General features: G+C 40.1%; 1 protein-coding gene across 1 annotated transcript in view; it reads right to left on the bottom strand.

The window, feature by feature from the left end:
* Window positions 1-26,352, bottom strand: part of FARP2 (FERM, ARH/RhoGEF and pleckstrin domain protein 2) — a 77,100-nt gene that overhangs the window by 29,900 nt on the left and 20,848 nt on the right. Inside the window, exons 4-13 of the mRNA XM_058812508.1 lie at window positions 25,166-25,208; window positions 21,598-21,676; window positions 19,779-19,876; window positions 17,396-17,510; window positions 9,923-10,070; window positions 9,081-9,170; window positions 7,810-7,973; window positions 7,611-7,679; window positions 6,148-6,205; window positions 4,619-4,859 (exon numbers count right to left, since the gene is read on the bottom strand). Coding sequence (XP_058668491.1) covers window positions 4,619-4,859; window positions 6,148-6,205; window positions 7,611-7,679; window positions 7,810-7,973; window positions 9,081-9,170; window positions 9,923-10,070; window positions 17,396-17,510; window positions 19,779-19,876; window positions 21,598-21,676; window positions 25,166-25,208 — 1,105 coding nt within the window. The remainder of the gene's footprint in view (window positions 1-4,618; window positions 4,860-6,147; window positions 6,206-7,610; window positions 7,680-7,809; window positions 7,974-9,080; window positions 9,171-9,922; window positions 10,071-17,395; window positions 17,511-19,778; window positions 19,877-21,597; window positions 21,677-25,165; window positions 25,209-26,352) is intronic.

Below are 26,352 nucleotides of genomic sequence, written 5' to 3'. Positions count from 1 at the left end.
GCTGAGCTGCAAACAGCTGCTGGGTGCTCTGTGTAGAGCAGGAGAGCACACCTGGACAGTCTGTGGTTCTCCTACTGGAAAAACACAGCACCAAAAGCTGTGCACTGGCTAGAAATGCTGATTCCTGTGTGCCCCCAGCTCCCCATGGGGTGGGAAGCACAAAGCAAATGTGCAAGAACCTGCAGAGGTGCAGACTGGAGGAGTGGGCATACGACCACAAAGTTTACACCCAGGTTTTATCTGCTCTACCACAGCTCCTCAAATGCTGCTTTCTTGCATGTGATGCTCAACAAAGATCTTCTCCATCTTGGCATTTTTCCTAAGTCATTCCCCCTGCTTTCCATGCTGCATGGCTCCCACAGCAGAGGTCACTGCAAGGCTCCTGGCTCTCACCACTCACCTTCATGAAAGGAAAGCTTGTGTTCTCAGGAAATAAACAGAAATCAGTACCAGGAACTGAGTTTTAGTATCAACAGAGTAACAAGCAAACAAAACAAACCCCAGGGAACAATGCTGGAAGTTAAGCAGCATCACCAGGACTCAGGACACATCACACCCCCCTTGTGCTACCCACAAGTAAATGAAGGGGACAGAGCAGGGACAGACATTCCTTGTCCCACCTTCTCCTGCCACCTCAGGAGGCAGCCAGGGGAGGTGAGGACAGCTCCACTGCACTGAATTAACCCACACAGCTCCCTGGGAGGGTCTGAGCTGCTGCATTCCCTTGAGGGCAGCTGGTTTTCTCTCCATCTCTATCAGAAAGTGAATCTGATGTCTCTGAAGGAAATTATAAAGAACCTTTGCTCACAGCTTTCTTGCTATAATAAAAACTCTGCTTATGAACCAAATTTTCTGCTCTTTTGTGTCTGTCTGGGAAACCTAGAACAAAATAACACAGGTCAGAGTGCAAAGATATCCTCAGAAGCCACAGGGCTTTGGAAATCAAGTGAGGGACAGAAGGAAACCATGACAGTTCTATGCTATCAGTCAGACAGAGCACAGAGAGAACTAACAGGGGCACAGCAGCAGCTCTGAACTCTCATTCTGTACCTAAAACCTTCATCTAAACACATCTGTACCAGGGTCAAAGGTCCCCTCACCTCCTCCTCACCTGTGGATCCCTAAGATAGAAGACTGGAATTCTAGTCACCACCATTCCTTTGGAAAAACTTAAGGGACACTACACTAAAAATCTTATTGCTTTCTTTAAAAAAAAAAAAATAGAAAATCCCTGAGAGTTGGAACTGCCAATAAAAGATCTGCACAATTTAAAATTAAAGAAAAACATTGAAGATGTCTTTTCAAACTAACTGTGGTGCAAGAAGGCAAATTGGCAAGCCTGTACATTAAAAATACAGGCAGCTTTTTACCAAGATCTTTTGAAAACTAAGAGAATTTAGTTGGATTTATTCCCTGTTCTAACACATTTAAAGGAATGCTTGTGAGTAAGGCACAGGACTGAAACAGAGGCAGCACAGTTATATGTAATAGCTGAATCCTGATCCTCTTTTTAAAAGATCAAAGATATCAACAGCCTTTCTCTACATCTTCATCTACATCCTTGTCCCTGATGCCACCACCTGTTATAGAGTTTGCAGAAAGAATTCTGTCTCTTTGCTGATTTTATTTCTCTTCCTTAGGTTACATAATGTAGTTCATTCTGGGAAGAAATCAGACAAATCACCTAAAAACATAGTTAAAGGCACCAGCTCTCTACACCACTGCCCTGTTTCAAAATGTCACACCACACCCCCATGACATCATCTGCACAGGCCTGAATAAAGTCCCACAAAGAGCCAGAACACACATTCAACAGGAAAGAAATAAAATGGAAGTAACATATAGCAAAAAAAAAAAAAAAAAAAGAGCACCTTGTAGTAGATTACTGGAGGTCTGAGCTAATATTTTGTTCTCAGTGTGCTTTGTATTCCTGTGCTGCTGGCAAAGGGGGTGGGTTTCTCATGGGACAACACACATTCCACTCAAACACAAGGTAAAAGCAAGCACTGTGCAGAACAGTTATACCATAGTAAAACTAACCTGGAAGAAATGGGTGACTAAAGGAGGTTTTACCTCCTTGAGTTCTGCCTCACACTGAAAAGTATTCCATTGAAGTTTTGGTTATCAGAATTTTGAGAAATAATAGTATTTGTTAAATGCTTGAGTAAACAATGCAGGTCTTTAATGATATATCAAGACCATATTTAAACTGGTAGCAATAATATTGACCATAAAGTTATGTTTGTAACTAAGCTGCTTATTTTGGAGGCATCAACTGTAAAAGTGCTGCATTCTCTCTGCAAAGGACTGAAAACTGGGCAGAAGGAACCCAAAAACCCAATGGCTGAAGGAGATGATGATTTCCATCACAAGATTTGGGTCAGGTGTTATGGATTTCCCATTCTTGCTTAAATATGTTCTAAAAAATGCTCTCACAAGCTGAAGTTCAGAACTTCGCCTCCACAATCCACAGCAGTTGGAAGGACATTTCACAACTTTTGTTGTTTTGCCTCAGTAAAAGTTGCTAAATTAAATGTGACCAGTTAAGCAACAACTCAAGTGTCTTTAACATTACACTTCCTAACTTACAGCTCATGTCTCATATAAAATTCACCTGTCTAAAAGAGCCCTAACTGTTGTCTATAGCATTTACCTCTCCTAACAACTCCATTTCTCAGAAAAATTACAGTATTTTTCTGAATACAGTCCATATTTTAAGGAAAAAGTTAAAGCTATCACCAGGTTTGCCACCAGCTGTCCTCCACAGACACAGGACACTTCTCTGCATTACTTTGTATTTTCTTGCAGAGTGATTAAAAACAAGAAAGAAGGGAAATGTAATGGGGATTAAGTGCTTTTAAAGTCTGTATATCTCCAAGCTGCTGCAAAACATTTGCTGCTGGACTGCTGAAGACACCTGGAAGTCAGCAAATAAGCTGGTCTTCACAAGAAGTTTGGAAACTGCTGTTTCCATTTGGTTGGATATACATTCCCTCTTCCAAAGGCAGGCAGAGGTATTTATTCTTCAAAGCATACCACAGATATGTTGCAAAGGTTGGTATTTTAAAACTGTCCTTCAGAGATGATTTGAAGATTCTTCAGGGTTTTTTTTTTGATGATGGAAACAAAAACAAACCCAAAATGAGGATCTTGCCACAGTGCAGGAAAACAGGCAATTTTTAGATGCAGCTGCTGGTTAATAGGCATGTACAGAAGTGACTGTTTTATTTGGATTTTGGAGGAACAGTATATTATAGAGACTCTTACAGATATGTTTACAGCCGAAGAAATCCTTCAGTGTAGTGTAAGTTGTGATGTCTGCATGAGCCAGTTGATAGTTAAAATTCTCTGAAATCAGTGTTTTTTCCTAAATGTAGTATTTTCCAACATTGTAACCTATTAGAACCCATTCTTGATGTAGTGTGATACACAGAAACACAGCACCAAAATTTGTATGCTTTGAGGGACACTGAAGAGGCACACAAATTTTTAAAAAAATTTTAAAAATTTAAAAATCAACCATGTTATATGATTTAAAATCCAGCCATTGGATTGAGTGATATCACACCCTATTATTGACTTCCAAGCCTGAAAAGCATTGAGGAATCCATCCCAAAAATCAAGACCAATCAATTGATCTGTGACTTCTCTGTCCAATCTTCTTGAGTGAGATTTTTTAAATTATTCTGAAAGTCAAAGGCATAGCTGTCCCCCGCGCTTTGAGCAAAGGGGTTGCTAAAGAAAAGGTTTACATCCAGAGGTGCAGCTGTTTCTGAGTCCCAGGAGTCGGTGTCTGTGCTGCTGGAGTCCTCTGTGGTGGTGGGAGGGCAGCTGAGCTGCTCCAGCTGGTCGATGATGTCCGTGAACTGGAAGGCTGAGCTGGACTCGGAGCGCACGGAGCAGGCGGGGAAGTTGAGCATGGAGCTGGCAGAGGAATGGTTGGCAGAGCCGTGGGTGTGCAGGGAGCAGCTCCCATTCAGGGCCAGGTTGTTGAGGGAGCTGCTCTCGGAGCGGTTGTTGATGAGGGAGCTGGTTTCAGAGGGGCTCAGCAGGCTTTGCATTCTGCTGGCTTGGGCCTTCACCTCAAACAGCTCTGAGGTGTCCGATGGCCTCTCGTTGCCGTTGAAATCGCTGCTTTCCTCAAACTCAAACTCCTCTTCCATATTCATATCCACGGCCTCAGTTGAGTACCTGTCAGGGCTCGACTGAGCAGAGACTGAGCTTTGCTGGAGGGCACCTGCAGCTAAACCAGCTGGCTCTGACAGACACTTGGAAAACTCAGAACCCTTTAATTCTAACCCGCTGTACACATAGGAAAATGCCTCAGAGCCCCCAGCAAAAAAGGACATTTCTGCTGGGTCATCATCGATAAACTCCTCTGACACCTGCAACTGGGAATTTGCCAGTGTGAAAAGAGGGGCCCCACGGCTGCCATGCTGCTGCTCTTTTTCAGCAATGAATACACCTGTGGTAAAGTCATCCTCATGATTGTCATTTTTACAACCAGCAACCCTGCTCTCCTTACTACTTCTCACTACATCTACGTCTACACCACAACCACTCTCAACGACAGGACAAGACGGGTCACAGTTTCCTGCAACACTACCAAACCCAACACCTTGGAGCACGGGAGATCCAGGCTGCTGCATCAGCTTCCTCCCCACTTCTTCCACTGGGGCTGCAGTGGTTTTGTCTGGAATCCTTGTGTACGATGCTCGGGGCTCCAAGGAGGAAGGGCTGGGTTCAGCAAACATGGGCAGGATGGAAGCGGGACTGGCCAAGGAGTGAACTGAGTGGAAGGGGGCAGCTGTTGAGGCTGGAGACCCTGGAGTTCTCAAGCCCTCAGAGAATGGGACACTCTAAAATGGGACAGAAAAGCAGAAACACAACAGATAAAAAGGTTTTCATAAAACAAATGTAACATCCAGTCACATCCATATGCAGAAGGAATACATGGTTCACAGAAGCTCACTTTACAGCAGACACTGAACCTGATCCAGCAGCCCATGAAAAAGGCAAGGTTTTTTTCCTTAATTCTGATAACTGGATGGAAAGTTAAAAGCATACATTTTATAGCTGAACAAGCATCCACAAATAAGAACAACAAAATGACAGTGAAATTCTGCGATGCTTCTTTAACCTCACCCATGTAACACAAGAGCATTCAGTGAAATGATTGTTTCTTGCTGTGTCCTGCAGAAGGCATCTTACAACAGCTTTGAGACTGCCAGAGAGCAGTCAGAGAGTACCTAGAGATAACTAATCCTCTGAAATAACAACATACTAGAAAGTCCAACATTTCCTTTTCAGTTCAGTGAAACTTTGAGTAAAATATTACTCACTTCACACTCCACTGGCTACAACTATCAAATCAGTAACACCAACAAAAAGAACTGTGCACTGTGGGATCTCAGCACCTCAGGACTGATGTGCCGAGTCACCGAGACCACCCTTGGGGGGCTCGGAGGTCCTGGAATGTTGCCAGAAGTGTCTGGTGGCTGGACTTTGATCCTACACAGGAGACGACACCTGTGTGAGGATGGGAAGATTTCACTGGGGTAAATGGTGAAGGGATAAGTTAATTAGAGTGTGAGACACAGGGTTTAGGATTTCTGTACAGGGGTGTCTAGAGAAGTAAGATGGAGGAATTGGGGCGTGTCCTGTCCTTCTTCTTCTTCTTCTTAGCCTCCATCTTCTGTGGTGGTGTTGGCACTTTGGGATTGGTTATTACTAAAAGTGCACTGGTTAATAAGGGTGAAAGGTATTGGGGAAAATAGGTAAATATTGTATACGTAGTTTTGAGTATAAAGATAAGTGACCGCCCCGGGGGCTCTCAGTGTGCTCATGGCTGGCTGCTGTGCAGACCTCTGTCGGGCTGAGAGAAAATTTTGTAGATAAAAAACTAATAAACACTGAAGACCGAGAAAAAACCTGAAGATTCTTTTCGTCCTTTGGAGCGCGGGCTGCCCAAGGCCACCCCGAGCCTTTCCAGGCCATAAAAAACAGCCGAGAAAGAGACAGTGCAGCAGACAAAGAGCAAACAGTGGCAGCAATTCTGGTGAGTTGACTCCTTCACTATCACCTCAGAGAGATGTTTGTCCATGGCCCTGCCCACAACCACAACCCAGAGAGTGCTGCAGAACTGACCTGCTTTGGCACGTCTGCGTTCGAGGTGCGAGTGGATGCTCTGACCTTGCTGTGCCTCCTGTGGAACAGAGCAGCCTGTCAGCATCCCAGACATGCTTCAGCCTCATTCCTTCCCCCATCTCCCATGGCCATGCCAGTGGCCAACAGAAACATCTCAAGCTCTATTTTATCATGTTTTGTTAATAATTAGTTCAAGTTTTAAAAGGTCAAAAGAGTTGTAAATTAAATTATGTAAGATAAGAAATGTACAAAAATGGAATAAAGCAAGATCCAGATCATTCACAGGATCAGAGAATCATTAAGATTGGAAAAGGCCTTTAAGATCATCAAGTCCTGCTGTTCCCCCAGCACTAACCCATGTCCTCAAGTGCTTTATCTCCACCTTTTCTGAACACCTCCAGGGATAGTGGCTCCAACACTTCCCTGGGCAGCCTGTGCCTGATCAATTTTTCCCAGTGTCCAACCTAAACTTCTCATGGCACCACTTGAAGCCATTTCCTCTTGTCCTGTCACTTGTTACCTGGGAGAAGAGACTGACCCCACCTGGCTGGTGGGGATCTCTTGGTACCACTGAAGGAGACTTCAACAACTTGGGGCTGAATACTAACTGAATACTAAACAGTACATTTTAGTTTAACTCCCTCCTTTTTCATTATTATAAACATCTACAGAAGAATGGTGTCAGAACCAGAATCAGCTAATCTTCAACAATTGCACAAATTTTTAAAAATTCAGTCAGCCATATAAAATTTTGTATGTTACACTACAAAAAAGTGATATCCTGCATTACACTCATGGTTAGATTCATTCTATGTATATGATTAAATAGAAAATCAAATTTTCAAATAGAAAAGGAGCTCAACTGGAGTCTGAGACATTAACAATACCTATTAATAGTAGATTAATGCAAACTTTTTAAAATTCCTATTAAGCCCCTATGATGTTTTGTATTAGGAGTAAGATTTCCCATACATAGTTTGGATTTGGAGTAGGAGGAGTTTCACACATGTAGACTGGACAGCATTAAAGTAAGGAAAAAACAATTTTATAATGAAAAAGCATATTCTTAATTGATATATTTATATATTTAGAAACAATTGAGTATTTTAGGTCAGAGTTTCAAACTTGCAGATCCCAAGTTCCATTATGTGCTCTGCCACTGGCTGACTGCACAGCTGGAGTGGCACAGACAGGTCCTCACTAACATTACGGAATCTTCAGCACGTGCTGAACTTTCAGACAGCTAAGCCACATTATCCATAGACATAAAAATGTGGTACCAAAACTTTCCAAAGCCTCTTATATCATCACAAAATAATAATTTTTTTACATTTTAGGTCAGCTACCTTAATGAATGAGAATGAGCCTGCCTCTAAGCAGCACTAAAACACTGAAATTTAGGCAAGAAGGGTATTGTGAAAGTCTCAAGCTATGTTTTGCCTTAGAAAGCCATTTCATCTTACCTTTCATATGGGGTTCTCTTCATCCCACTGTCCTTAATATAATCCACTAGCTGCTTCTGTGTTCGTCCACTGTGAACCCACAGAAGTACAAAGGTTATCAAACACAGGGGATGAGCATTACAGAGGAATGTCTTTAGAATACTTCTTCCTTTTGCTCTCATTTTCTAAGACAAAATGAGTGTGCTGTGTTTCTCCCTACCTGTATCTGAAAGATGATCCTCTGGTGAAGAACACTGCTTTAGCCTTTGGCTTTGGCTGGTCAAAGAGCCTAAAGAATGTGTGATACTCAACACAGATTTTCCAGAAGTTTTTACACTCATCCCTACTTCCCAAAAGAAACTCCAATGTATCTTGGTATGGGCCCTGGGGAAAAAAAAATAGAAGTTCAGTAGCATCTAAAATGACAGTAAGAAGAAAAGGAAGGTACAAATGTGTGCAAACAAAAAAGATGAACTCCAGCAAGATGCAGGATTTTGCTAAGTCACTTCTCATCTGCTTTAAAACAATGGGAGTGATTCTGAATGCAGTTAGAAATGATTTAATACCTGTCAGAAATGTTTGCTTACCTTGAAACTGTAAAAGTGTTTAAAAAGCACTTGACTTTAGAAACATGCTCAATATAACCCATCTTCAGAAAATTCAAAGGAATTTAAATATTCAAGTGAAATAGTCACTATTTTAAAATACTATTCCTTTTTTTAGGAGTTCTGATGCTTGTCTCTTGGAAATTCCAGAACAAAAATTCCAGACAAAACCAGAAACTACTGCATATGTCAGAGTACAGTTATCACATGAAATTTCTGAGGGTCTCTTTGTGAGACACATTGCTGCATCAGCAGACAGTGGGTCCTACTTCAGGTATCCTTGATACATGAAATTATATTATGTCCAAAGTTGAGTTTTTTCCTCTATTTTAATATAAATTAAACACTGAATGTAATCTAGTCATCCAGGGTGGAAGCAACAATTGACATGACATCTGCAATGAAAAATATATACTGTAAATCAGCTAAATATGCAAAATGATACTTGTGCTATAGAAATGCATGAAAAAGATGAAGCAAGAGTAATCACATCATCCTTAAAATTAAGCTACAATATAATTTCAGTCACCTATTCCTGCCTGAGGGGTATCAGATAATTTTCATTTGAATTAAGAAAGTGGATGCAACTTTTTCAAAGGAGAAATACTGAGAAAGGCTGCACCTAATACTTGGGTCTAATAATTTTTTTTCTGTCTTACATTTATACATGTGTAAGCTTGTGTCAAGGATAAGCTGAGACTGAAACACAAAACCTAAAGATCCTAAATTGTGGAGTGAGAAAGATTGACATTTGAATGATGCAGCCAAGCCTGCCTGCTGAGGCTGTTTTATAAATCACAAACTCCAGAAATGTTCATAATAAAATAAAGCACAGGTATTTTTTCCAACACTGAGCAGTCTATATTACAATAAAAGTGACACAGACCTCTGGGTGGAGCTTAATAAGGAATCTTTTCCTCTTGAAGCTCAGCTTACGGACCTTGGACCAGTTGAAGGTATTGATTTTTGTGTTACCCTGAATTAAAATGAGAATGATCAAATGTTAGCAGAAGTTTCAGAGAAGCAGGGAACCAAACAAAATTCTGTTGTGGGTATATAGATGTGTATGTATCCATATGGATTTTTAGTTCTGGTGACAATATTCCCTTAAACAAGAGAGGCCACTGAGCAGTCTGAGAGGGATTGCAGGACTGATGCACCTCCAAAAGAAGCTGCCCCACAGGAAGAACAGGTAAGACACAGCTGAGCACCCAAACAGAAATATTTCAGTAAATCAGCTGCCTCTGTGTTTTGGGGAGAGGGAAACCCTATCATTGCATTCATAAACAGAATTCTGAGCACTGAGTTGCTTCTTTAATACAACAAACATAGTAACACTAATTAGTCCAATCACTCTAATCAATCAGCATTCTTATACAATAAGAGCAATAATATCCAGTAAAAATCCACTGCAATATTAAAATAACAGAAATCAAACCAAAATTCCAGGATGACAGACCTGTCCCAGGGCTGTTCCAAAAATGAATTAATTGATGATTTTCTCTCATCACACACCTAACTTCAAACAAAGCCCCTCTACTGTCACTTGGCTTTGATGCTCTGCTCTCTGCACAAGAACAAGCTGCACCAAACAAAGTTTTGGGGGCTTAAATGACCCTCCTTGACCATAGAACATGTTAAATTTCCAAGGCATCAGAGACACCTGATGTTAAAATGAGACTTACTCCAAGACATGCTAAAGGACAGAGTGTGCCATCCCTGCCATACCTGGAACACCAGCACACCCATGTGTGAAACTGCCAGGTTGATTTTGGTGCCCTCACGGTCGGAGGCAAGGTGGAATCTGATGCCATACATCTCCAGTTTCCTGGCAATTTCAAGCACTTGAAAGTCAGATTCAGCAGGAGTTTGACCCCTATAATGAGGAAGAAAAATAAAGTTTTAAGAACAATCTGCCAACACATTTAAGTCTGAACTCTGTCACTAAATGAGAATGTTCTGTCTCATCTAGTTGGGTGGTTTCACTCCATGTCATGTGTCACACTGAAAATTCTGTAATGACACAGCTGATGGCCAATGTCAAGTGCATCCCAAGACAGATGCTGAGAGAGATATTGATCAGCTCAGAGTTGAGCTGATTGAGATATTAATCAGCTCAGAGATATTAATCAACTTTTGCCAGTTGAGAAACTATAAAGTTGAACAAATCCAAATTCAATCCAGTGCTCCTGCTTCTGCTTGCTTGTGTACACATTAGCATTAAGATAAGAAGTGAGAGTTGGCAGAGTTGCACAGCCAGCAAAACAGAAACAATGCAAATATTGCAACAGAATGACCCTTTTCAGGTCAGGTTTTGGGACCACAAAATTATTACTCTATTACTACCAGGTGCCTTTGGCTGGATAATTCCCTTCCTGCCAAGGAAACCAAAGAAGAATCTTTAAAATGAAACTTCATCTGCTGTCAAAATTACTCTAAAAACAAGAGGAAGCTGTACACAGACAGGAGCAAGTGCTCTGTAAGGGTGCACAAGGCCCAAAATGGCAACACAGAGACTGTTCGTGACCTGGCACAGTTTCAGCCCTCACTGACTGCTCCCCAGGTTAGCTGACATCAAACCACTAACATTTTGCTCTCCTGCATGAAAACAGTCCATTTTTTCCTCAATCCCCCTTGTTTTTTTCCCATGAGAGGGAGTGCATTAGATTGGAGTGCATTTTCAATGAATACAAGAGCTTTTCCCTGTAAGTCAAAACACTCTGTAAGTTCATGGGTCCTGACAAGGAGTTGAAGATCCTCCAAGAATGAGCAAATGGTGCTGTGGAAATGAAGGAGTTCTTGAAGTCATAGAATCACAAAATCATTAGGGCAGAAAAAGGACTTGGACTTGATCATCATTGAAGATGATGAAGATGATCAAGTCCAACTATTGCTACTGATCATGCCCCAGTTACACTACAAAGCAAAATAGTCTTTGTCACAAACATGAGCATGTCACCCAAGTAGGTCTCTGAACTACAAAATCCCTGCAAAAAAATGCTACTACCCAGTTTTAGGCATAACATGGTCCAGAAGAACGAGGAGAAGCAGGAGAACCTTCTCCTGTGTAACCCCAAGGAAACCCCACTGCAGAGCTGCTGATCTGGGGTCCCCAGCCTAAGTGGACACTCCATAAAATAAAGGAAGATCAGAGGAGAGCACAGAGATGCTCTAAGAGCTGGAGCCCCTCTGCAGGCTGGGAGAGCTGGGGGTGTCCTCCTGGAGAGGAGAAGGCTCTGGGGAGACCTCATTGTGGGATTTCAGTTCTTAACAAGGGCTCTAAAAAAAGAGAGGGATTTTTTTTCTATGGACAAAAGGTGATAGGAGATGGGGGAACGGTTTTAAACTAAAAGAGATTAAATTAAAATTACTTTAGGCGAAATTCTTCCCTGTGAGGGTGCTGAGGCCCTGGCACAGGTGCCCAGAGCAGCTGTGGCTGCCCCTGGATCCCTGGAAATGCCCAAGCCCAGGCTGGACAGGGCTTGGAGACACCTGGGATAGTGGAAACTGTCCCTGTCCATGGTAACAGGTCCAAAGTTCCCTTCCATCCCAAACCACTCTGGAATTGTGTGAAACACCAGCACAGGACCTGCTGGGGCACTCAGAGCAGTGAGGCTGCATCAGCCACAGCTGGATAAACAGACCCCCTACATCACTACTGACAATGATTAGATATAATAAATACCAAATAACTTCCATGTGCAAGCTCACTAGGATAAATGTAATGATACACAGAAGACACATGTGCTTAAAAATTATTATTCTATTTACAAACAACCAGTGCTGAAACCAGATTAGATTCCTGCACACACAGACTAAGCAAATTTTACAAGCCTTTTTTTCCAAGAAGAAAGTGGCCTTCCTTTCATAAATCTGCATTTTATTTTATTAAAACACATGACAAACTATTTTTAGCATTACCTATTTTTGTGTACTATGCCGTGCCAACCACAACATCACTACTAAATAAATTCTCCTGGTCCCCTGACTGGCTTTTCTAGTCATACTCCTTAAAAATACCTCCTTCTACCTACCTGGAGTCATGTGTTAGATCAAACAATTGTTTAGCTCCATATAGATTTTCTTAAAATACAATTAGAGAATACTAAAATGAATTATTACATTTGAATTAACAAAACTAGGGATGATGACAATACATATTAACCCCAAGTAGGACTTGTAACTACAATTCAGAATACAATTATGAAACTTATTTCATATGCTACAGTTTTAAAAATAGAAGTTGTTAGAAAAAGCAATGATTTTTTTATACTTAGTAAAATTTTTAGTGTAAAACGCACAAAATGCCCTGAGAAAGTAAACCTGAATGCACACAGCAGCATTTCAGCAGTGTTCTGTTGCCTTGTTCAAACAAAGAATCTAAAACACTACAGCAGGAAATCACAAATTTATTTTGCCAGCTGCAGAAGGCAGGAATTCAACGGCATTCCTGTCTTTACAAGCTCACTCCATAATCCACCCTCATCCAAATGTCAGTATTATGTGACCATGTAACAGAAAGGGAAAAACATAAGAGGCACAAAAAACCTGATTTCAAATGGAAATAGAAATGCCAAACAGAGAGAGCAATTTCTACCACTTTTGCTACTACATGGAGTAATTATGTCCAAAAGCTCAGACTGGTAAAGCAGATTTCTTGAGTAACACTGGAGTAAATGCTTTTAACATTGCCTTTAACTGTTGTTTCATATCCACCACAGATTCCTCAACTACATCAAAAAACCTGGAGAACCATGGTTCCTATTTATGAAATATACACAAGACAAAAGAGGTAGATCATAAATCCTACTTTTGGCCAGGGCTCCCTGAGTTCCACTCTGAGCTCTGTGTGTAACTCCCACCCACGCTAATTCCTGCTGTAATTCTTCTGAATACAGCGACATTAAGAATGAAAGCAGGGCTTTGTCTTTTAAAAGGGGTGCTGAGGTTGGGAAGGAGGCTTGCAAGGGAAGGAAGGCAAAAAACAAAAAATGGCAACTAGAAAATTGGAGCTCTGCAGTACTAAAAATTCCTCATGAACAGTCTGGTGCAACTGATATAGAATCACTGATTATTATTTCACGTACTATTACATATGATCCAAAGCACAGCACATCTCAGAAAAAAAAAATTAAAAATAAGATACCAGGCAATTTTAAGAGTGTTCACTAGCACACAGCCTGCCTGTAGCCAGCAGAGAAAGCTGAGCCTGGTGTGGAGGAGCTGGGAGCAGAGCAGACACTCTGATTGTACCACAGACAGGTACCAAGAGAGGCAGCTCCAGAAATTGCCCTCAGATGCTGCCTGCAGGCTTAGCTGCACAGCCCAGCCCCAAAACAATCTGCTCTAATTTTGTCCAGCCATTAAGCAGATAAATCTCCTTAATCTTCTCCAGGTCAATGGATGACACACTAATATCAGTATTTCCAGCAAAAACTGCTGTCAGTGCAATAGGTGTTGGTGTAGAGATTCCTTACAACCATCCAGCTAGACAAATATTGCTTGTGATACAATAATCCCATGGCAATGGACTCAAAATAAATGCTGTCAAGTGTTAAGTGATTTACAGAGTATTTAAACCCAGTAATTAATATAGAGCTTTAAAGATGAAGTGTCAAGTTAGAGTTTTTCTAATTTACAGGCAATTTAAAGAATTTAAATTCATGGACAAGTAAGCTAACAAGTTGTGAAAGGACATGCATTTACATCAGTAAATATAAATCTATTAAATTTTTTATTTCTTTCCTGATTTAGGTATGCACAGACAAAGAAACCACAGACATGTGAACACAGGCCAAATGTGTCATGTTGAATCCTGCACTCCCCTTGCAGCAAGTATTCTACTACTCACAAGAAGGCAGAAAACATTGTATTTTGGGTGTCTGGGTGTCAGGAATTAACTGCACCAGCACCAATACACCATCTACAAAATATACATATTTTTATTTTTAATAAACTATAGAAGATGGGTTTTATTTATTTCCATTTTATAGAAATAAAATAGGTTAATTCAGGCTCTTGCTGAAGCAATAACTAATGTGCTACACCAAAAATATAACTCATCTTGTTGACCACTAATGCTTTTGCAAAGTATAGAAACCATATTCCTATTCTTTATGAAAGTAAAAGTATTTACAAATGTAAAAGGAAAAAAAATATCTTTAATAGAAAATAAGCATTCAATTGCCATCTTTCCAATTACAACAGTCTCCATTTACAGAATGGATTGGATACACAGGTTCTGTTTTATTGAGGGTGATGACATTCTCCAACTTCTAATAGCTACAGTGAAGCGATAAAAAAATAAAAATAAAAAGGAAATGAGGCAAAAAGAAAGTCCACAGAAACAATCTGGAGGAGATGAATCATCCTGCCAGGAATGGGTTTCTCTTCCTGAACACCTGATTTGTACAAGAAATCTTTCAGGAGAAATCATCAGTGGAGGAATCACAGAATCCCAGGATGGTTTGGGTGGGAAGGGACCTTAAAGATCACCCAGGACACCTTCCACTATCCCAGGCTGCTCCAAGCCCCATCCAACCTGGCCTCAAAAATATTAGTCTGCTAAAGGTAACTGGGGGAATAATAAGGTAAATGAAAGGAAATAAAAAATTAAAATAAATGGAAAAAGTAAAAATGGGACACATCAGGATAATAGGAAAGAGAAGCATTTTTGTTTGTCCATCTGCACTGTGCATCCTCACCAGGAAAAAGCCAAATGCCCAGCTGCCTGCTCCTTGGGACAGAAATGAGGAAAAATGTGTCTACACTGAGAAAACTCAGAACTTCCCTCACCTGCTGAAGATGGGAAAGGGTGGTCAATATTCCCTGAGTAAGGGAAGAGGGAAGGGATGTGTGTGCTGGTGTGGGCTGGGTTAATTTTCTTCACAGCAGCTGATAGCAGGCTGAGATTTCTATTTGAGCAGGGAACCTGTTGATAACCCAGGGGTGTTTCCTTATTGCCCAGCAGAGCTCACCAGGGCCAAGGCCCTTTGTGCTCCACAGGGAGGGGCTGGGAGAGGGGGCACAGCCAGGACAGCTGATCCCACTGACCCCAAGGATATCCCAGCTGACCCCAGGGATATCCCATCCCATATGGCCTCGTGCTCAGCACACAGAGCTGGGGGAGGCAGGAGAAGGGGACATTTGGAGGGATGGTGCTTGTTTTGCCAAGTCACTGTTACCTGTGATGGGATCCTGCTCTCCTGAGGATGGCTCAACACCTGCCTGCCAGTGGGAAGTAAGGAATGAATTCCTGGTTTTGCTTTGCATGTGTGTGTCTTTTCTTCTCCTATTTAAGCTGTCTGTACCTCAAGCTGTGAATTTTCCCACTTTCACCCTTCCAAATCTCTCACCAAGGGGGAGCCAGCAGCAGCATGGGGCTGAGCTGAGGTTAAACCATGGAAGCCACAGCTAATGTTAAAACTGCACTTCTTGCAAAATGACATTTCTCTAAAAAGATGTTTCCATTCAAAGGTAACCTTTTCTAATCTCATGCCTCAGCTGTTAATCTAAACGTGGCTTGCATGGACACTTCTAAAAAAATAAAATAAGATTTTTTTTTTGCCTTAAAATAAGATTTACAATCATTTTAATAATATGGCTGCATTAAATGCAACTCTTATTAAACTGATTTTGAAAAGTACATTTATGAAGTAAGGAATCTTTACCTATTAACCTTCCTGACAGGTAAAAATACAAACTTTTGTTATTGTAACCAATTATTAGAAGTAACTTGTTTGAAATAAAGCTCAAATCAGAAGAGAACTAGCAATCCTTGACTCAGAAGGCAGTCACAACCTTTCCAAGAGAAGCAACCCAGGAAAATTCCCCACAAGCAGCAGCAACTGAACAGAACCCTGGTATGTGACTAATGCTGGGCTGCTCTGCCCATGCTCTGGGAGTACTTAGACCTAAAAATCCCAAATTTCACCTAAAATTTGAGAGCCATCAGCCTACCCTGCATGGGATCATCAAAACCTTGCATGACCCATTGGTAGCTTCAGACTCCACAGCACCTTGCAGTAGTATCACAATGTTGATGCAAGTTCTGTGAAAAGGATTTTTCCCCTTTTAATTTGCTTTGAAATTACCAATTATTTTCTTCAGACAAGAGAAAAATAATGAAATGAATGGTTTCCCTACTCCAGCTACTTTCTCCCAAGGTGAAGAATCCTAGCATAGATTTTAATTTACTTCAAAATTACTTTAAATCACTTAAAAACATTTCTTTTGTTTCTTCATCATTTCCACAAGCACCTCAAAGGTTCAAAAGCAGAAAAAGTAACCACCTGATTTTATGAAGAATCAGCAAAACTGAAATTTTATCATTAGCAATAATTTCAGTACAAGTTAAAAATGACTGATCACAAACAGCAAATTACTGAAATTCTCAGGAACTAATTTTCCAATATTATAGGATGTGTCTTTCAACACAGATGCTGCCATGAAAAATCTTTGTTCTGTCTTAAAAGAAAATCAGTCAGCAACAATCCACAGAGAACAAAGAAAAATCTAAGTCTGGATTAAAACACAGAACCATGCACAATAAAATGTGTGTGTGGACATTCACAATTTTTAAAAGACCTTCAAATTGCTAAATCCTAATATGTAAGGTGTCAAAAATTACAGAAAAATAAGTTCCTGCAGTTCCTGACTCCATGTTGGAACTAATTTTATATTTGTGGCAGTTTCTTTGTCACCAATAGTCTTCCCTTAATTCAAAACTACCCAGCTGTAAGATAAGGTATTGCATGAATTCTGATGGAAGTTGTTTTCTCCCCATCCTTCTCCATCTCCCTTATGCTTGTGTAACAAAATGTGTAACAAAAGAATACAATACAAATGATTTCTAATTATTTAGACAAAAGCAAGAGCTCTGCATATGCAGGCAAAACTGAGCTTAAACTTTGTAGAATGGAAATTCTGAAGAATTCTTTTGTCTAAACCCATTATTACATACAAGTTTTCTTTAGGATGTTATTACAGGCACACTGCAAAATTCACTTGAGAAAAACTACTGCCCAACAGCTCCATCCTGACTATGTAACTATTGCTACCAAACTTTTCTTGCTCAAGGTAAATGGTGTTTAATTTACACACTCTTAATGTCATCCTGCCATGCAGCTGCTCAGCCTCCCCTAGGCAAGCCCACCTGCTGCCCAGGGGTTCCCTTTGTGGTTTGCATTAATCCTCACTTACACATGCTTCCTGTGGAAGTCCAGGATCTTTCCTTCAAGTTTTTCCTGGTTTGGCAAATACTGGTTTGTTTTAAGGTGTTCTCTGTCTTCTGATTCATCAAAATCTCCTATTTCAGCTACAACAGAAAAGAAAACTATGTTAGAGTAAGAACAATGGAAAAGGAACAATGACAGAAAACACTTGGTAAGGAATCAGAGTCTTCAAATTTGTGCATGATGTTTTGTATCCAACTTTATTTTACCAAAATCACATTTATCCCAAGCTGACTTCCTGGGGATTACAGCAGTATTTGAACATTGTCAGGAAAATTTAGACTTCTTAAAGGTGCAAGATGTGAAACCTGTAGAAGACCTGTGAAGTGGTCTGAACAATTCCTCCTTACAGATACCTTACACCAAATAGCATATTTCAATTTATTTTTTACTATATATATGTAAAATAGTAATTTTACTATATATATGTAATACAGTAAAAATATTATTTTTACTATATATATGTAAAATAGTAAAAAAAATATGTAAAATAGTGTCTAGTAATAGACAAGGTTACTCAGGAAGGTGGCAAGTTACAGCTGGAATTTTGGTCTCCCCTTCACATATCCATGTCTTTCAGATGCAATTTTGTGAATTTAGGAAGATTTACAGAAGAAAAAAGCATTATTGTAAAGTGCAGAACAGCTTCCACCTGATACAACACAAGTTTTTGGCTCAGAATACAAAAGCACAAGACAGGCAGAACATGTGGCAAATGTACATAAAATTACAAGCTGAATAAATAAATTTTAAGAATTTACTTTTTCTGATAAAAAAGATGAAATTGCAACATTAAATTCAAAGCCAAAAGGTTTTAAAAGATAAAAGTACATATGTTGTCCTTAAAATTTCCCAAAAACTAAGTTGTGAAGCTCATTTCTGTGGAAGGATGCCAAAAATATAGGCAAATTCAAAAATTAGATAAATACCAGGGCAACCAAACAGATGCAGAGTGAGTCTGCGGTGCTGTGTGTGCAGTGATTATGGGATGGATGCAGCAAAGGAAGAGCTGCTCTGTGTCTGAGGGCATCTGCCATCAGCTGTGTCAGAGAAAGGAATGGGATTGTTCCTAACAAGAACACAGCAAATCCTGTTTAAAATGTAGCCAGCACATGAAAGAATAAATAAAAAATACTGAATATTTTGTAAAATAATTTCTGTTGAAAATGAAGCTGTTCTTTCTCACATTTTCCAGAGGAGAAGAATCAGGCTAAGCAAGGCCTGATGCTGAGATTCTCTCATCAGCTCCACAGTGCTGGAAAACCACAAGCAGGTTTTAGTGGGCCACTCACTGATGGCACACACACAAGGCAGATTTGCTCCTCCAATAAAATCACCAGACGAAATACTATTATAACTGTATTATTGTATTGCATTGCAGAATCAGACAACCAATAACTACTCAGCAGTGCAATTGTGAAGAAGAATTATTGATAAGCTTTTGCTCCCAGCCAGCCAAGAGCCACCAAGGTTGGGCTGCAGACCTGTGAACACTTCAGCTGCTGCTCCAAAAATTTGGTGTCTGAACTCACTCAGGGTTTCCAACCTCCTCATCTCAAAGGCCACATTTTAGGTTTTTAAGCATGTACAGACTGAGCCAGCAGCAGCATGGAGTGCTTCCAAATAAATTGCTTCCCATTTCCATTTTCAGTCCCAGCAAGGAGGAAAGCTGCTGACAGCCCCAGTGCAGAACCTGTTCCAGCATGGTTCTCAGCTGTGTTCCAGCCCAGCTCCTGTACAGCCATCTCCTCCCAGCACAGGGAAAGTGAGAACTGAAGCCAGGGGAGCACCTAGACAGGTGGGAACAGCTGTCTGGGAGATGTGGAGTGCTGGCAGCAGAACCTGCAGAGCCAGGGAAACAGCAAGGCTGGTTTTGTACTACCCCTCTGAAGCCAAATTTACCTCATACATTAGCACCAGCTGTTCCTCCCCCGATGAACTGTCACCCTGATTTTTTAAGATTTTCTAAGCCTTCTGATGTTTACATTCTTGTAATGAACTTTCTCACACACTTTCTGTAAATAACTCATTGTTTTGCATTCTTTTGTGGAGGAGGAGAAATTTGACAGACTGTTGGTTTGTCCAGTGTCATTGGAGAGGTGGCATTGTCACCCTCCAAACCACTGTCACTTTTAGAAAACTATAAATGTTGGAGTCAGAAAATAAACTCCCTTTTTTCTCTTCACCTTGAGAGCAGCTGTGTGTGCTTGTGTTCTTTCGTGTCCTATAGCGACAGATGAAAACCAACATATTTACAGTGTGTGAGAAGGAAATACTATGAGATAGAGATTTCTTTTAGTTACCAAAAGCTTCTGCATGTGATGTAATGTGGGTTAGCAGTGGATACTCACACTGCAGCAGATGGGAGACCAGCAGAGCAGCTGTGTTGTCACTGCAGGTCAGCCTCTCCTCTGCCAGGTCCCTCTTGATTTGCAATGCAAACAGGTACCTGCAGGAGAGGAAGGGCCGGAGTTACATCCTGACACTGAAAACACAACAGAACAACTCAGCAGGAGCTTATAAAAGCAGCATCTCTGATCCTTCTGCTCTCCAAACAACAACAGCCTGGCTACCAAGGAGTGTCAAATCAAACCAAAATAACCTGTGACTGTTCCAGTGCAATTTATCAGCACAGAAAGACCCACAGGAAAAAGGAAGAAGGAAAGGCATGTTTTAAGCAGGTTTCATCTCTGCAGTAACAGCAGATGTCATTTTTAGCTGGAAAGAAACTTAAGCAACATTTCAAGTGATATCATCTATTAGAAAAAAAGATGGAAGAATATCATTGATGCCAGTATTTTGTTAGGAAAACTGATAAGCTTTTTTGTTAGCATTCAACTAATCTACTCAGCAGTTGTACTTTCCAGAACTATATTAGCAGCCTGCAAAGACACTCAGAAGTTCAATTTACTTTTCTTATACTCCTATATTAGTTCCACTGAAATATTTCCCATTCAGTTGTTAAAGAGGAATAATTTCTGTTTAGCAGTTTTGTATGCTGCTCCTTTTACTTGGAAGGAGATACAGTAAGGACTCCAGTAAATAGGCAACAATTCACTACTAGAAATCTTCAAACTAACAGACTGATTCTTTTTCTTTACTGAATTACACCCTAGGAGATGGTAATAAGATTTTTTTTAAAAGAAGAGTTTATTTTAAAATTTTATTCCTGAAGTAAAAGATACTAAAAGTTATAAATTTTGAATTATAGGCTTTTTAAATTTTTAAGTACTGTAAGTATGTATTAAAGACTTCTCAAAAAGTATGTTCTGCTTTCTGCATGTCTGATTAGCTCTCTCAGTTTTTTAGTATACTCACAATAAAGAGTACAATATCATTAACAGCATCATTAATTACCCAGATGCTCTAAGTGCAGGCCATAAATACTCAATAAATAGGCAAATTCAGTTCCTGCTCTAAAAATCTGTACTTCTAATGAATTTCCTATATGAAACAGCAGTTAATATAAGAAAACTTGGTGCAAAGGAAATATTTAGAGAGTATTTCTCCTTACAAGAGACAGTCACAACTGTTATCATGCTGGTTTGTTCTCAAATACATTTGAAGGATAATAAGGAACTGCTCTGAGAGGAATTCCAATTAAAAGTAGTGAAACTGTGAAAAGCACAAAATGAGCTCTTGAAACAACAACATCTGGGTAATGTCCTTGTGAGAGGCAGACTTCAAACCAGGTCCCCAGGTGCCAGCAGGTGGATAGGGCTGCTTAACTGACCACAGATCCATCAGCAATAACCCAAAAATAACCTATGGTGAGCACAGTTTAAATTGTGAACAGTAAAATGTGTTTGGAAGTTTAAATCACATATTAAAACATGTACTGATTATTTTAATTTATTTTTATAGACACTGTTTATAAGTATTAGTATTTTCTGTATACTCTGACTCCCTTGCACGGGATGCTGGAAAGCCCTAACCTGTGCTGTTTTCTGTTTTGAAAAATATTTTTTCTGGTAACATTCATCTGCCAACACATGTCTGCCGAAACTGCAACATTCACTGTAAGTGATGTTTTACTCATCTTCCACCTCAGTTTTGCTTGGAACTAGCTGTGCTGCCTTCCTACTCTATTAATTCAGATCCATGAATTAATATGTCCAATAGTTCTAAAAACACTTTAAATCATGTCCAGTAGTTCTAAAAACACTTTACCTGGTATATTCCTCTTGCAGCTGACCAGGGTCAGGAGGGAAAAATTTCACAGCCAGACGAAGCATTGTAGTCTTTGGTCCTGGAAAAAAAGTTGGTCATTTCACAAAAACACCCTGAGATCCTCATAAACACATGCGTATTCTGTTTGCCAACAGGCAGAGAAACAACACAGAGAAATTCTGGCCAGTTTCAAATCCCAGCTAACCACAGCAGGCTCTGCTGTTGATTGTTCATGTCAAGTGAGATAAAGCAGCTGTTTTCCAGAGGAATTGGATACCACTGACAAGGTGAGTCTGCAGCTGAAACTGGAAAAACAGTTTCATGCAGTGTGAAATCTGTAACACCCCAAAGCAGCTGCTTGGCTGCATCAAAGACCCTCAGAGGTGACCCAGGCAGAAGGTTCCAGAAGGGAAGACACATCCCACAGGCTGCCAACACCCACCTCACCATCAGCACTGATGCCAGCAGAGCTGGCTGGCTCCCCATGCAGATAAAAGGTATTTGCAGCCTGCTCCCAGCTTGTCTGGTAATACACATTTCCTCCCATTTCCAGAAAACTAATTTAATTTTCAAAATTCAAGAGAACCCTTGGTCATTATTTGGAACAGTCCATAATGCTCTGAATTATCAGTTCCAGCATCACAACTCACAAATCCCTGTTTCACCTGGATTTCTGAAGGAATTACTACAGAGTACAACAATCCCTCACCATGCCAGGACTGGGCACCACTGTTTTCCCATTGTTTTTCCTGCCTGAAAGCAAATGAGGCCAAGTATTGCAGAGGCAGGCAGAGCACTGGGCAGGCTGTGCTGAGCATCCACCTGATGTGCACCAGAGCCAGGCAGTGCCCCCAGGGACTCCTTGTGCTGCTGCTGTTTCAAAGCAAACTTACCCAAATTAAAAATAAATCAAACTTGTTGGAGCACAAGCAGCCTGCTTTTTAATTTATTTTAAGCACCAGGATCTCTCAAAGCTTAACAAAGTCCAGTTTAACCGCATTAGTCCTAAAGTACACTGATTTTTTCTGTCTGGAATATCTGATTCCCACAGGTCAAACATTCCTTCACTCATCCTCTTGTTTGCTAATGAGAGAATAACAAACTTTGCTTTTTGACAAGTAGCTGGGAGAACTCAGACTATCACAGCTGTGACAAGAGCAGCTCCCAGCCTCCAATTCCAGAATTACCAAAGCTTTGGTCAACGACAACAACAAAAAACCACAAAAAAGCCACTAAAATCCACATCCTAATTACAGTGTAGTATCTAGAAATGAAAGGAAGCTGGAAATAACACCCTATAATGACACAGAAAGCCCACATTTGGCAGAGACTAAGGATTCTACAGTTCTAGACACAGACCAAGTGAGGGAAATAAATAGTTTTAATGATCCCAGTTAAAAGAGCAAAACTTTACATCAAATTTCTGAAAATACTGTGAGCCTCTGGAAGACCTTCACAAGGTTAAGAAGAGTCTTGCACATTCCTGATGCCAATCAAGGGGAAGTATTAATGTGGGAGCAATTTTGGAAGTGTTTCAAGCATCATTTACACCAAATGATAATAAATATAAAAAATTAAAAACATAATACTGCATATTTGCTTCTGCAGCACAACCCTCCTCTTTCTGTTTAGCCACTCTTGCCTTTCCTCTATGAATAAGTTCCACTCAAATTAGGAAAAGAAACATTTGCCCAGTCTTAATATTCAGAATTTATTTTAAGAAGCCAAATCTGAGTAAGAGAAAGAAACAAAAAGGATGTGAGAAAAAATTACCCAGGCAGGAATGGTGAATAGAATTCTGTATTCTATAAGGTAGCAGCACCTCAGAGAAGGTACCCAAATGTCAACCTGATACTGTGTGTCTGGTAGGAGGCTCAAAATTTGGATCCAAACTCCTTCCATCTGGAGAGATGTACTACTAAAACTGACTGCATTCATTTGAAATTAACTTAAAAACTCCAAACCTTATCACACAAGATAAGGTTCAACGGATGTCACAAAGCCAAAACTAACTGGGAGTAAACCAAGAATTTCACTTTTTGGAGAGGATGTCAAAGACTCAGAAGTGTCTATCTGCAGCAATCACCAGCAACATTGACCAACAACTTTGAGCAAAATCACCTTAAAGCCCATAACATCTGTGTTCCCCTGCAGCTGGACTAAAAGTTCGAAGTTTAAATTCAAAATCATTACATTCTACAGAAAAAAAAAAAAACAAGCAAACAAAATCCCCAATACATAGAAAATTCATTTCAGTCAATTAGTCAATTTAAAATTGATTTCAGAACATGAACATTTGCCAGACAACTGACTGGTATCTCTTACAGAATAATATTAACAAAAAAAATTAAATAAATCTTTCAGTTTCACTGACACCACAATATGGGTGGCAGACTGTAAAGCAGCCGTAAATCTTAGTACATCCCCATGATTTTAGACCATTTTAGAACAATATTTGTATCATCAGGGAACGCTGTCTGTGGTCTAAGGTCAAGTTTTCACAATTTATTTGGTATAGGAGAGGATACAGAAGGAATAACCAAGTAGTGCTGCAGACCTGTGATCCATCAGATCTTTTGACTGGGACATAATTCCTTCTAGCCAGGAGCATATAAAAAGACAGCACTCCCAACATCTTTTTGGCAGGGAAAATAGAGTGAAAATATTCTGTATTCTCCCTAGGGAGCCCTATTTTGTAGATGACTTGGTTCTTCTGCTTAAAAAACAATGTTGACAAAAGTCAAAAATCATGACCTTAAAGTTAGAAAATGAGCTAGAATTGATGATTTCATATTTTCTGGCAACCAATTTTAGACAGAAGAGTAGCTAAAAGCTACTTCCCAGTACTCATTTTCAACATATTTCAATCAAGATTTGCAAAGGAGTAGGAATCCACCACACCCTCCTGACCTTGTTCCTCCACAAAGCCTCTACAATCGGAACCACAAAACAAACAAATTGCTTAACTGTGTTCTACAGAGAAAAAACAAAAAGCTGGATCTAATCTTTCAACAACATCTGAAGAACCAAGCAGCAACCTGAATTCTTCAGCTGTTTTGGGCCTTTAAAGTGCCTGTCACATTAACACCTTTTAGGTGGTATAAAGGCCATATTTCAGAGCCAAGGCAGAGGCTCTGACACTGCAGCCCCCACCCAGGTGGGACATCCCCACCTCTGCTCCTCCAGGGCAGCTGCTCCTGAGCATGTGGAAAGAGCTGCCATGAGAATGAGCCAAAATGTTCCTTTTTCTTCCCACGGTATGACAACACAACAACTTCCAAAAGCTAACACAGCAAGTGTTATATTTCACTTCAATACAGCAGCAGCTGAGCCAACCTACCCAGATATTTATCAGAGAAAGAACCCTACCCTCAGGAAGTTTCCATTCCACCCACCACACAGTGCCTATTAAAATGTCAGGTTAGCATGCCCCAGCAGGAACCACTCTCACCCCTGCCATGTGTGTTTTACAAGGAAGCATAACCAGTAAATCAAGTAGTAATTGTGAAAGCAACCCACATAAAGAAGATGTAAATTAAGGAAAACTTCCTTTTTTAAAACTACTTACTCCGTACTTGTTTAATAACAGGTTTCATAGGTTCCAGCCAAATCTGAAATTGAAGAGAAAAAATTACATTCTTATTTAATATAATATGAAAACATCAAAAGGAAATTAAAATTAAGCAGTAATTTATGAGTAGCATTTCTTCCTCAATGCAGTAATTCTTTGCTTTACAAAAAGTGTATTTCTCTATTTGAATTGACATTTCTCATGCATCAATACAAATGCCACTGATCTGTGCTTAAAGCTCATCTGGACAGAAGAAGAGCCAGGTCAGCAAAAGCAGAGCCCCAGTGCCAAGAGGGCAGGAGTCATGCCAAAACCCACAGTCTGACAGGAGCCAGGCTGCAGAATTACAGAAAGTCTGCAGAACATGTAAAGCTCCAATGGTTTTTCCCTTCTGTGCTATTTCTGTCACTCTTCCCTACCTACTTAAGGCTTTTTACTCAATATTAACTTCCCACCATTTTTCACTTTTGACAAGCACATTTGACAAGAAAGACTTTTGTTCTAGTAAAAGGAGAATCCACAAAAGCAATGCAAAATATTCTGGAAGCTCAACCTTTTATTTTCCCCACACTTCCAAAGAGAAAATTGTTACAACACAATTATGTTTGGTGCTTACTGCCCTGTTTGTGAGACAGCTGAGGATTTTAAGAACATCATTAGCTGCAGAACAGTTTGCACACCGTGCACAAGCAACAGAAACTAAACAAGCTTTATTGTATTCCCTCAGCTCAAGAGCAGCATGGATAATGCCTTTAGCACTCCCTATATTCTCATCATATTCTCTGCATGTGAGTCCTAAAACCAAAAAAACGTAATTAAGAAAAAAGTTGAAAAAAACCAAAACAAATCAAAATTAAAGGAAAGTTTGGGGAACATTTTCTAGTTTAGAAGTCACACTGTCCTCTTTGCAAGGTTCAGGATAAGTGACTAGGAGGCTTAAAGGTGTCAGCATTGATCTAGATCAATGATTTAAAAAGCTTGCAGGCCTTTGTGCCTGCTGAGGTTTTTGTTGATTAGAAAGAGGTTTGTAATGGCTCTTCAGGAAAATTAATTGAAGACTGAATTAACTGAAGATAAATATGAACACTACCAAAATTACACACCATAATTTGATTTTATAAGTGCTCTGCAGAGTACACTTTGAGTTCATGTTTCTCCTTTCAGAGGAAAGGAGGATTTTATTT

The sequence above is a fragment of the Ammospiza caudacuta genome, chromosome 11 (assembly GCF_027887145.1).
Source record: "Ammospiza caudacuta isolate bAmmCau1 chromosome 11, bAmmCau1.pri, whole genome shotgun sequence".
Classification (NCBI taxonomy): Eukaryota; Metazoa; Chordata; class Aves; order Passeriformes; family Passerellidae; genus Ammospiza; species Ammospiza caudacuta.
Note: the sequence above shows the minus strand (reverse complement) of the source record. Positions and strands in the feature narration are given on the sequence as shown.